The sequence below is a fragment of the Schistocerca cancellata genome, chromosome 7 (genome assembly GCF_023864275.1).
Source record: "Schistocerca cancellata isolate TAMUIC-IGC-003103 chromosome 7, iqSchCanc2.1, whole genome shotgun sequence".
In the NCBI taxonomy this organism is placed as follows: Eukaryota; Metazoa; Arthropoda; class Insecta; order Orthoptera; family Acrididae; genus Schistocerca; species Schistocerca cancellata.
The window spans coordinates 292,876,847-292,889,822 of NC_064632.1; the positions used below are offsets into that span (position 1 = coordinate 292,876,847).

Below are 12,976 nucleotides of genomic sequence, written 5' to 3' on the forward strand. Positions count from 1 at the left end.
CCATCCGTCTTGCCACGGTAATGTGCATGTATGTTTGGGTGTGTGAGGCTCTATGTGTGAATGTGTGTACTTCCACTAAAGAAACCTGCGATATTGATCTTTTCTATTGACTATTAATAATGATAATTCTGTATGGTGCAGTGACCTGGTGGAAGTCTTGCAAATTGGTACTTTGGCGACGTGTGCATCCATGTCCTTCCACAGTAGTCTACTCATGGTAAGGAGACTTAAAATTTAATATAGGATCTGAGCCATATATCACTGCTGGCTAATCTTCACATCATTGAGAGGCACAAGCTATGTTAGGCAGACTTAAATATTCTGTGGTCTGTCCAGGATTCAATCCCATAACCTATCAGTTTCCAGGCACTCGTTTTATCGCTAGACCATTAGGTTGGCTGTTGATATTTGTCTCTACTAAGCATCTGTGGTACCAAAATCTGTAATGAAGTTGGTTCACATAGTTTTCATTAACACATATTCCTTTTCATTTTCCCTGTTCCTTGATCTGTCCTTGATCTGTAAAGGTCTTGTAGGACTGTTAACTGTAGTTTTAGATGTATGGAATCTCCTTGCATAGCTTCTTCCAGTTCTGAACTTTTCTCTGTCGTGATGAAGTCAGATTGAATCGGTAGTGTTTATGTAAATATACTTCAGTGTAGTAATATGTTTGAATCAATGCTTTATGTAAAAGGGATATTTGTTCAGTTTTTCCTGCAACTCAGTCAGATTCTGCCACATTTGGTAATTCATACGCACCGTTGTGTTCTACAACATCCCCCATGCAAGTAATCCATTGTATTGTATCCACTTCTGCATCCAACTTGTGCCTGTGATTGATGATTTTCACTAAGCAGTTTGTGGTAATTTTAATGAATTTCTTGTACAGTATGAAGAGGAGACTGATAGGTTTGCAGTTTTACATACCTTGTCTGTCTGCTTTCTCGCAAAGTAGAATATTCACACCATTGTCCAGTTTTGGATAACTGCCTACCTCTCCAGACATTCTGTAAACAATGTTGTAAGTTTCTTTCATATCACTTTTTCTCTAGCTTGAACTATTTCTACTGAAGTACTATCCATCTTCTCCAGTCTCCTTTATTTTCTTCGTATCTTTATCAGCTTTATACAACGTGTGTCTCATTACTTCCAAAAAAGTCATTGTTTAGTGTAACCCACCTCATAGTCCATGTTGCTTATGCACGACTTTGCGGTGGTACTCAACTTGAAGGTAAGACAATTTGAATCCTGGTGACAGAAAAATTCCACTAACAGTATTTGGCTGGCAAGGGGAAGAAAACTGGTGGAGTCAAGTTCCTGATCAGCAGTCTTTATGTCAATGTCCTGCATTAAGTTCCAAATGCCTCCACAGTGGCCCTTGAAGTGAAGACATTTGATAGAGATTAGAGGAGATTCAGTCTTCATTCCATAGACCAAAAAATGAGATGATTCTTGTGGGTGTGGAATATGTCAGAAAGTATAACATAAAAAACCTAGACGATTGGAGTATAATACTCACTTCCCTGATCATTTGTCAGGAGATTGTCAAGATAAGCGAATACATTACATTGAACTGTAAATACTAATATTTACAGAATCAATACACTGTCAGAATCAGATAATAATAATAAAATCAAACAATGGCAAACCCAGGATGGAGTGTAACAAGACTGTGAAAAGAAAAGTTGCTACTCGCCATATAGAGGAGATGCTGACTCACAGAGAGGCACAACAAAAAAAATGCCTTCGTGACAGTCTTTTTGTTATGCCTATCTGCGACTCATGATCTCCATTATTTGGTGAGTAGCAACTTTCCTTTTTACAGTACTGTAATAATAATAATAAAAATTATTATATGCAAAATACCTAATCTTGACTGTTGTGTCCAAGTGCTGTCAAAACTTAAGCTAGTCTAACTGTCCCTGTTAAGATATTCATCTATAGAGCAGGAATTGCTTATTAAAAAGCATTTCAAACTCTGATATGAAACTTCCTGGCAGATTAAAACTGTGTGCCCGACCGAGACTCAAACTTGGGACCTTTGCCTTTTGCGGGCAAGTGCTCTACCATCTGAGCTACCGAAGCACGACTCACGCCCAGTCCTCACAGCTTTACTTCTGCCAGTATCTCATCTCCTACCTTCCAAACTTTCGCAGGAGAGCTTCTGTAAAGTTTGGAAGGTAGGAGATGAGATACTGGTAGAAGTAAAGCTGTGAGGACCGGGCGTGAGTCGTGCTTCAGTAGCTCAGATGGTAGAGCACTTGCCCGCGAAAGGAAAAGGTCCCGAGTTCGAGTCTCGGTCGGGCACACAGTTTTAATCTGCCAGGAAGTTTCATATCAGCACACACTCCGCTGCAGAGTGAAAATCTCATTCTGGATACATCCCCCAGGCTGTGGCTAAGCCATGTCTCCGCAGTAGCCTTTCTTTCACGAGTGCTAGTTCTGCATGGTTCGCAGGAGAACTTCTGTAAAGTTTGGAAGGTAGGAGACGAGATACTGGCAGAAGTAAAGCTGTGAAGACTGGGCGTGAGTCGTGCTTCGGTGGCTCAGATGGTAGAGCACTTGCCCACGAAAGGCAAAGGTCCCGAGTTCGAGTCTCGGTCGGGCACACAGTTTTAATCTGCCAGGAAGTTTCATATCAGCGCACACTCCGCTGCAGAGTGAAAATCTCATTCTGGAAACATCCCCCAGGCTGTGACTAAGCCATGTCTCCGCTGTATCCTTTCTTTCACGAGTGCTAGTTCTGCATGGTTCGCAGGAGAGCTTCTGTAAAGTTTGGAAGGTAGGAGACGAGATACTGGCAGAAGTAAAGCTGTGAGGACCAGGCGTGAGTCGTGCTTCGGTAGCTCAGATGGTAGAGCACTTGCCCGCGAAAGGCAAAGGTCCCAAGTTCGAGTCTAGGTCGGGCACACAGTTTTAATCTGCCAAGAAGTTTCATATCAGCGCACACTCCGCTGCAGAGTGAAAATCTCATTCTATTTCAAACTCTGTTTAAACTGTGCTTTATCTGAAACCAAGTTTTTAATTATTGCTAGCAATTTATTGAAAATGTGTGTTCCTGAATATTGGACCTCTTTTTGGACCAAGGTATGTATTTCAGGTCTTTATTTAGAGTGTTCTTATTCCCAGTACTGATACTATGTATTGAGCTACTGGTTGGAAACAGACAAATAATTGCAACAAATTTAATTAAGGAATAAATATACTGTGAGGCAGTGGTTAGAACACCCAGTTCCTTCAACGGATTCTGTGTGATGTTCACGAATTTCCACGACAAATGAAACAATGAAAAATTCAGGACGGAATGTAACAATATTATGAATAGGAAAGTTGCTACTCACCATATAGCGGAGATGCTGAGTTGCAGATAGGCACAACAAAAAGACTCTCACAATTAAAGCTTTCAGCCATTAAGGCCTTCTTCAACAGTAGAAGACAGACAGACAGACACACACACACACACACACACACACACACACACACACACTCATGCAAACGAAACTTCCACATATGACTGCAGTCTCAGGCAACTGAAACCACACTGCGAGCGGCAGCACCAGTGCTTGCGACTGGGTGGGGGTAAGAGGAGAGGCTTGAGTGGGGAGAGGGAGGGGGAGGGAGAGTATTGTGGGGATGGTGCACAGTGAAGTGGTGCACGTTTGGCGAAGGGCAGGGGAGAGTTTGAGGGGGGGGGGGGGGGGATGTTGGGGTAGTGGAAAAGGAGAGAAATAAAAAGACTGAAAAACTGGGTGTGATGGTGGAATGATGGCTGTGTACTGTCGGAATGGGAACAGGGAAGGGGCTGGATGGGTGAGGACAGTGACTAACAAAGGTGGAGGCCAGGAGGGTTATTGGAACATAGGATGTATTGCAGGGAAAGTTCCCTCCTGTGTAATTCAGAAAAGCTGACGTTGGTGGGAAGGATCCATGTGGCACAGGCTGTGAAGCAGTCATTGAAATGAAGGATATCATGTTTGGCTGCATGTTCAGCAACATGGTGGGCCACTTGTTTCTTGGACACAGTTTGTCAGTGGCCATTCATGTGGACAGACAGTTTGTTGGTTGTCATACCTACATAGAATGCAGCACAGTAGTTGCGGCTTAGTTTGTAGATCTCGTGACTTGTTTCACAGGTAGCCCTGCCTTTGATGGGATGAGTGATGTAAGTCACCAGACTGGAGTAGGTGGTGGTGGGAGGATGTATGGAACAGGTCTTGCACCTAGGTCTATTACAGGGGTATGAGCCATGAGGTAAGGGGTTGGGAGCAGGATGGACAAGTATATTGTGGGGGTTTGGTGGATGGCGGAATACCACTGTGGGAGGGGTGGGAAGGATAGCGGGCAGGAAATTTATCTTTTCAGGGAATGACGAGAAGTAACCGAAACCCTGGTGGAGAATGTAATTCAGTTCCTTCAGCCCTGGGTGATACTGAGTTATGAGGGGAATGCTCCTCTCTGGCCAGATGGTGGGACTTTGGGAGGTGGTGGGAGACTGGAAAGATAAGGCATGGAAGATTTGTTTTTGTACAAGGTTGGGAGGATAATTACTGTCAATGAAGGCTTCATTGAGACCCTCGGTATATTTCGAGAGGGACTGCTCGTCACTGCAGATACCAGCCGACCAAAATCACTGCCTCACTCTTTGCAAATTGCAGCACACAAAATGGCTTCTGTTGAGCATATGCCACCTTACTTATGACTGACTGAAAACTGAGAAGACGCATTGACTGACATCTAATTGCAATTATTGAAACTCTAGGCCACACACATTTCTTTGCCAGCATGTCTCTGTTTCATAATTATTACCATCCAAAATCAGGTCACTCTTTTTGAAACACTGTATTGCTCCTTCATTTCCAATAAGAAAACTTCATAAAGATTTGTATTCAAACATGTGCTGTAATATTACATGCATTCTTTTTAACATTAATGACAGTTCTCTTAGCCCACTCTGACAAACAATAAACTTGCATTTTTGTTCTAGTGACATCACTCCCACTATCATAACATGCACAGTTCCTTGGTGTGCCTCGCACATCCAAGCCGGAACACTGCAGCATGGAATAAACCCCCAAACCAGAAAGTACTGCAAAGCATAACAAAACTGCTATCATCTCACCTTGCAGGTGCATGGTGCCCACTGTACCCGAGTGCAAGCACAGAAAATTATAAACTTCCAAACAGTATGTGATTCTATGTTAGTTAACTAATAAAAACAAATACTTTCAATGCGATGATCATCCTTCGTCAGTGTGGTAGACATTGAGCGAAACATCACTTCATTCAAGTGATACGGTACACTACAACATGTTGAGTCACTCCATATTATTTCATAATGAAATCCATGGAACATGTTTAAAAAGAAGCATCATTTTAATCAGAAAGCAGTCATATTGATGTGCAACTATCCAATCATTTATTTTCTCATAATGGAACTGTGTATAAATGTCAAATGTCAAAGTTTCGGCCAGTACAAGAAAGTACTAAGCCAATATAACATACTGTGTAAGGGGTAAGGTGAAGGTTATAACATTATGTTATTTCATATGATTTTAGGACCAGAGTTCATCAACATTCAGCTTTGGACATGATCTCATACGACATAACCTGGTTGTTTTCCGGGGTGGCGAGGGAGCTCTGCAAGTTCTTCCTCCTCTTGTTGATGTTATTCCAGAAGCACGTCTCAATCTAGTCATATACTACCTAAAGCAGGTACGTACTATACATGGTTGTATAAGTGAACTTTTTACTTCCTGCAAACTGAAGAAACATAATAGAGAAAACATTCCTCCGCAATATTGTATCTGTAAGAAAACTGAGTGTGATCTAAAGGGCAGGATTCGTAAAAAGATTCTTTTGACATATGAAGACCTCTCAATTTGAATCTCAACTTGAGTGGAAGAATTCCTCTTTGAAAGTCTGAGGGAGAACCAGTGAATTGTTTCACACAGTGATTCAAGAGAAGAAAGTTACAAAATCCAGGAGAGGAACTGAATAATAAAAAGTCAGATAAGACTTAGCTGTTCAACAACTTACTAATATTCAGTACATTGTGAAGAGTGAGTACTGAACAGTGATCATAAGAAAACAATGGGTCCGTAATGATTACAATCAAATTATTTTGTCTTAGATCATTCACAGAGAGCAGTGATATGAAGAGGTATAAAAGAGATGAGTTCCTTATTAATTACAATTGAAAGGATACATTAAAAATAAATGTTACAGCAGGAAAAAAATAAGAATAAAATATTGTAATCTTATTTGGGAGAATAAAGACAGAAAAGTGGAAAATAGTTGTTAGTAGAGAAATGTGTTCATACGAGGAGCAAAGCCAGAATACACTGAGGTGACCAAAGTCATGGGATAATCCTATCTATTTTGGAACATGAAGTCCGTGAGTGAGTGCACGTGGTCTCTGAGTAGCTGAACATAAACATTTCCAATCAATAATTGCTTCACTTGGACCGGAGTACCCAGTCCATGTAAACACAGCCAACACCATTATGGAACCACCACCAACTCGCACGGTGGCTTGCTTGCAACTTGGTCCATGGCTTTGCAGAGTCTGTGCCACACTTGAAATCTGCCATCAGCTCTCACCAACTGAAATCAGAACTCATCTTACCGGGCTACAGTTTTCCAGTTGTCTGTGGTTCAACCAATATTGTCACGAGCCAAGGAGAGGCACTGCAATCAATGTCGTGCTGTTAACAAAGGCATTCGCGTCACTCGTCTGCTGCCATAGCCCATTAATGCCAAATTTCAGTGCCCTGTCCTAACAGATACGTTTGTCATACATCCCACATTGATTTCTTCAATTATTTCATCCAGTATTGCTTGTCTGTTAACACTGATAATACTACGCAAACATCACTGCTCTCAGTCATTACCTGAAGGCCATTGGCCACTGCATTGTCCATGGTGAGAGGTAATTCCAGAAATTTGGTATTCTCAGCACACTCTTTACACTGTGGATCTCAGAATATTGAATTCCCCATTGATTTCCAAAGTAAAATGTCCCCTGCATCTAGCTCCAACTACAATTTCACGTTCAGAGTCTGACAATTCCTGTAATGCAGCCATAATCACATTGGAAACATTTTCATGTGAATCACCTGAGTACAAATGAGAGCTCCATCAATGCACTGCCCTTTTTTACTTTGTGTATACAATACTACCACCATCTATATATGTGCATATCGCTATCTCTTGACTTTTGTCACCTATATTGAAAAAAGTGCTGGGAGTAGAAAGTAGATTGTTACTGTTTTGGTTAAGGCAAACCATAACATGGACATTATTTTCTAAATATAGTAGGTAAAATATGAGAGAAAGTAATTGTCCTCAAACACCCTGCATCTCTATTCCTAGACAAATGGGACCTCGTAATCTTAGTCGCATATTGACTGCAGGCAAAATCTTTGAATTGATGAGCCTCTTAGCTACATATGACTGTACTAAGAAAGCTCTTTTAATATTTCTTGCTGTCGTAACCAAGATACATTTCTTTTGATTTGAGTTGCATGTGATAGATGTATGTCCTTTTGTACCATCAGACTCCTACTCACCACCTCTTTCTGCAGAAGGAACATGGCCTCTAAAAACTTGAATGGTCCCACTTATTTATATTATCAGCCTCTCCATATTTTTATTGTTTTGGTGAATAAAATTTATCTTAAATATGCATTTAGTATTCTTATACAATTTAGATATGTTTACTCTTAATTTACTCACCAAGTGGCGCCAGGAGAAAACACATAAAAGATGTGGAAACGAGTGTTCCACATCTGTTAAGTGTTTTTTCCTGCCGCTACTTAGTGAGTACACTTTTTTATATGTCAGTTTTAGACTGTGTTTTTCAAAATTAATATCATGTTAAGTGTTTGTATCATTTATTAGATTCAACTTGTAATTACAAATAATAATACATCAAATGAAAGAGCATCTCAAACAGTTTTTCTTACCAGTGTTCAATGTGAGCATTATTTGTCACATGGCACAGATAGAGCCGATTGACGAGTCCTTCCTAAACCTTGATCACTGTGTCCAGAGTAATTGTTGCAACAGTAGTTTTAATTCTCTCTCTTTAATTGGGTAGAACAGCAGGTAGTGGACACACATACACATGACCCTTTATGAATGCCCGAAGGTAAAAATGGCATGGCATCAAATTGTGTGAACATGGAGGCCATGCGAAGCAAGCTCTGTCATCTGGCCCCTTGTGGCCAATCTGGCAGTTGCATACAACAGTGTTTAACCAATTGTATACCGTATTTACTCGAATCTAAGCCGCACTTTTTTTCCGGTTTTTGTTATCCAAAAAACCGCCTGCGGCTTAGAATCGAGTGCAAAGCAAGCGGAAGTTCTGAAAAATGTTGGTAGGTGCCGCTGCAACTAACTTCTGCCGTCGAATATATGTAGCGCTACACTGGCATGCTTTGTAGGCACAAAGATAAATACTGGCGCCAAAACCTCTGCGTCAGTAAATAAATTAAAAAAAAGGTGGAAGACGAGCTTTTTTTTCTCCGCCCCGAGTTTTGACCACTGCATTTTCATACATTATCCAACGAAGTAAATACAAATTCCGTATTGTTCATCTTCGAATGTAGTAGAATTTCAATGTACTATGAAAACCCGACTGGCAAGACTGTTTGGGATGTTTTTCAATATGGCCAACTCTAAGTTCTGAATTTTTTCCTACCTGTGAGAAGAGATGGTTGCTAATAGTAACCTGATGAAATGTGAATCACAAGCAGTATTCTCTTCACCATTCACCATAAGAATAATAAGAATATAAACATTTTGCCATGTGTTCTTCCGTGTTTGTTGCTATCTCATTTAAATCCTGTCTGCCTAATAAACTACGAAACTAGAGCGAGACAACAGCAAACGCGGAAGAATACACTTATCGTGTCATGTTTATATTCGTATTATTCTTAGCCTAATAGTGATACAGTCAGAAATGAAGCACAGCAACTGACTAGATTTTTAAATCTAAGATGACTCTAATTTCTGTGCAGAATTTGATGTACTAAAGAAGCGGCCGCAAAGATTTTCAAACGGAGAAAAATTTTCGCCTAACTCTCGTTCAGAACATGTTCTATCATACGCAGCCTATTATTTGGTTCTTATTGATCATTCTCAAAGAAAGCAGCAGTGTAAGTAACAACAAATAGCAGTCTCTTGACATTGCTTCGCTAATGAGACGATTTGCCTCTTTTTAGTTGTAAGCGGCGGTAGCGCACACAAAAGCAAGCCATGCCGCGGACAGCGACAGGCCGTAAACACGCACTATCAGAATGCGACAAACAATGCATGACACAGTACAGTGATGCATTTTCAGCTTAGAGTGACGTAAACACCTATAACAGAGAAAACGGCACTTATCAGATCAAACAAAATAAGCAATCGATTCAAACCAGACGAAGCACGTGAAAAAGGAAGGGTACCCGTATAAATACGGACGGAGCGCCTGACGCATAGCAATGGCTACCTGGTAAAGCTTAACTGCTAAGCTTACGACTCGAACCAAACTACTGTAGCTGTATCGTCATTCATTCGACCTAAGTTGTGTCTCATATTACAATGGACCAACTTTGTTTTGATTTGGAGGTGCGGCCTAAAACTTTTCTCTCCCCTTGAATTTTGAGTCTCATATTTCAGGTGCGGCTTAGATTCGGGAAATCTTTTTTTCCTTTATTTCGAGTCTCATTTTTCAGGTGCGGCTTAGATTCGAGTGCGGCTTAGATTCGGGTAAATACGGTACTGAGTTATGTCAGTGAGGCGGCACACCATCTTGCTGCCAATTAAAGTTCTGTGGCTCAGCCTCTGTCAACTGAAGAAATAGCCTACAGTTACTTCTCCAAAAAAGTAAGGCGCATAAGCTTTCCTCTGGGATATGGCACAAAAAACATTCAATTTAGGGGAGTCTCATTGCAACTGTGCCACCGCATGGGTATTTGCTGACCCCAGATGTGCTCTTTACATGGGTTCAAATTTCCACTTAGGTGATTGAAGACAACATGATCCAGAAAATCTTCATCATCTTGCATCATCATTTCATTTGCAAAATTGGCATGGAAACTGTTGTCTGTAGGCCTTAGAACATACTTGCAGGTATAGAAACAAACTGTTTGAGTTGCTCTTTCTTTTGATGTACCATTTGTAAATGTAAGTTGAATGTAATGAGTGTTACAAAGCCTTAAAACCCCAATATTCACTTTGAGATGCATAGTGTTTTCAAACATTGATTATTTTTGTTGATGTATTTACTCTGATTTGATTGATACAATATTTAGCCTAATATATTTTGTTATGCATATTGATTACCATCTCTTAGGATGACATACAAGAGGCTTTCAATCTAATAAAGGATTTGGAACCATCAGTCCCTCCAGAATACATCCTCAAAGGAGTTGTGTATGCAGCTATCGGTCAAGAAAATGGATCTGTAAGAGTATTTCCACTTGTTATTTTGTTTTTATCACTCAGTGCCATATACATTTTCAATGCATAAATTAAAATTTTCTTTACATAATGTTTTAACTTGAATTATACTTTTAACTTTTTTATTTTAAATGTTTTTTTCTTAGGAAAGCTATGTATCTAACTTTGAGTATTTTGATCGTGACTTTAGTGGCTGTAGACTGTATGAAGTTTGCAGGTGATGCAAACTTGTTCTCTCAGTCGATCTCAGCTCTGCAATTGAAGCTCAAAATTAATGAAACAACTGAAAGACTCCTCTCATGACTCCACTACAATAAATTACTGTTAAACATAAACAAGACAGATCATGTACTCTTCTACCCACCTTGAAACCATCCTGCCTATATGAAATCCTTGCAGATTGGTGGTAAAGAAATTGAACTAGTAAAGCATACAAAGTTTTTAAGAGCATATATTGATAGTTCACTCCAATGGAACCACCACAGGGCAAAACTGTTAAACAAGCTTGACAGTCTCTGCTATGCTTTCACAATTTTCAGATAATCATGTGATATAAATATACAAAAAACTGTTTATCTTGGGCTTGTACACTCAGCAATACCATATGGCATCCCTTTCTGGGGTCACTAAGAGAAAAACTTTTTAGCTTCTTTGCTAATGAGACATTGAGACATACGTTTTATTCTGTCGAAGTGTACTTGAAGAAAAACATGCTTGATTTATTTTACCTTATCCTTTCCCACACAAAATTTAAAACTTAAAAAAAAGTCCCTAATATTGTGTACACAGTGCTCAACAGTCCTTATAATTACTTTTTATTCTTGTCTCCCACTTAAATCAGAATTTCTGTGTGTCACTATTTTATAAAACTACAAAGAAATAATATGCTTGTGCTCTCATGTAACGTGATCTAGTAAGATCAAACAATGGAAAAACCAGGATGGAATATAACAATACCAGAGAAGGACAGTTGCTACTCACCATATAGTGGAGATGCTGAGTCGTGATAGTCACAACAAAAAGATTCACACAATTATAGCTTTCAGCCATTAAGGCCTTTGTCAGCAGTAGACACACACACACACACATACACATACACACACACACACACACACACACACACACACACACACAAACGCAAATTGCACACACGTCTGCAGTCTCAGAGAGCTGAAACCACACTGCGAGCAGCAGCACCAGTGCATGATGGGAGTGGCGACTGGGTGGAGGTAAGGAGGAGGCTGGGAGGGGGAGTGATAGTATGGTGGGAGTGGCGGACAGTCATTTCACCGCCACACCCAGTCTTTTAATTTATTTTTATTTTTATTTCTCTCCTTTCTGCTACTTACCCCCTCCCCCCTCCGCACCTTCTCTCCTGCCCTCCGTCTAAACTGCAACACTTCACTGTCTGCTACTACCACCATACTATCCCTTCCCCTCCCTGCCCCAACCTCCTCCTTACCCCCACCCAGTCGCCACTCCCATCATGTCCTGGTGCTGCTTCTCGCAGTGTGGTTTCAGCTCTCTGAGACTGCAGACATGTGTGCAAGTTGCATTTGCGTGTGTGTGTGTGTGTGTGTGTGTGTGTGTGTGTTGTATGTATGTATGTGTGTCTACTGCTGACAAAGGCCTTAATGGCCGAAAGCTATAATTGTGGGAATTTTTTTGTTGTGCCTATCGTGACTCAGCATCTCTGCTATATGGTGAGTAGCAACTTTCCTTCTCTGGTATTGTGATCTAGTAAGATATTACCGTGCACCTTCTTTGTTTTAGTATATTAAAATAGGCACTAGGTTTTTGTCATTTCTGTATAGTAGCAACAATCATATTTGGCACAATATGTGTGCTATATTTTCTTGTTTATTTTAGTCTATTTACTTGTTGAAGATAACTGTAAGGTTATTCTTTCATTACTAAACATCTTTTGTTGTTGCAAATGTAATATGTGAAAATATATTTAACATAATGTTGTCTGCCCCATATCTTTTTGCTTAAACAGTATAAGATTTCTGGGGGTTCAAATTAACAAATACAATAAAGTCAGTAAAATTGGCCTCCGCTGGCTATATTACTCCTCCCCCCTCCCCTCCCCCCTCTCTCTCTTTCTCTGTATATGTATGTATGTTACAGTATTAATAAGACAAAATATGAAAATTAAACATCTACGTATATCTTTGTATGGTATGTCAAACAGTGGAAAATCCAGGATGGACTGTAGCAATATTATGAAACTTTCCTTAGTTGCCACTCACCATATAGCGGAGATGCTGAGTCGCACATAGGCGCAACAAAAAGACTGTCACAATATAAGCTTTCTGCTATCGAAGGCCTTTGTCGAAAATAGATGACACACACACAGACACACACAAACTCAACTCACACACAGGACTGCAGCCTCTGGTTGCTGAAGCCACAGAGTGACAGTCTTTTTGTTGTGCTTAGTGTGACTCAGCAACTCTGCAGTATGGTGAGTGGCAACTTTCCTTTTCGTAATATTGCTTGTATGGTATGTTGTATACTAGTATTACTG

The 12,976-nt window shown here is 40.2% G+C and overlaps 1 protein-coding gene across 2 annotated transcripts in view; it reads left to right on the plus strand.

Moving 5' to 3' along the window:
• The window catches only part of LOC126092229 (intraflagellar transport protein 56), a 188,208-nt gene that overhangs the window by 108,413 nt on the left and 66,819 nt on the right, over window positions 1-12,976 (plus strand). For both annotated transcript variants that reach the window (XM_049907728.1, XM_049907730.1), the window contains 2 exons: window positions 5,557-5,712; window positions 10,340-10,450. In XM_049907728.1, coding sequence (XP_049763685.1) covers window positions 5,557-5,712; window positions 10,340-10,450 — 267 coding nt within the window. The remainder of the gene's footprint in view (window positions 1-5,556; window positions 5,713-10,339; window positions 10,451-12,976) is intronic.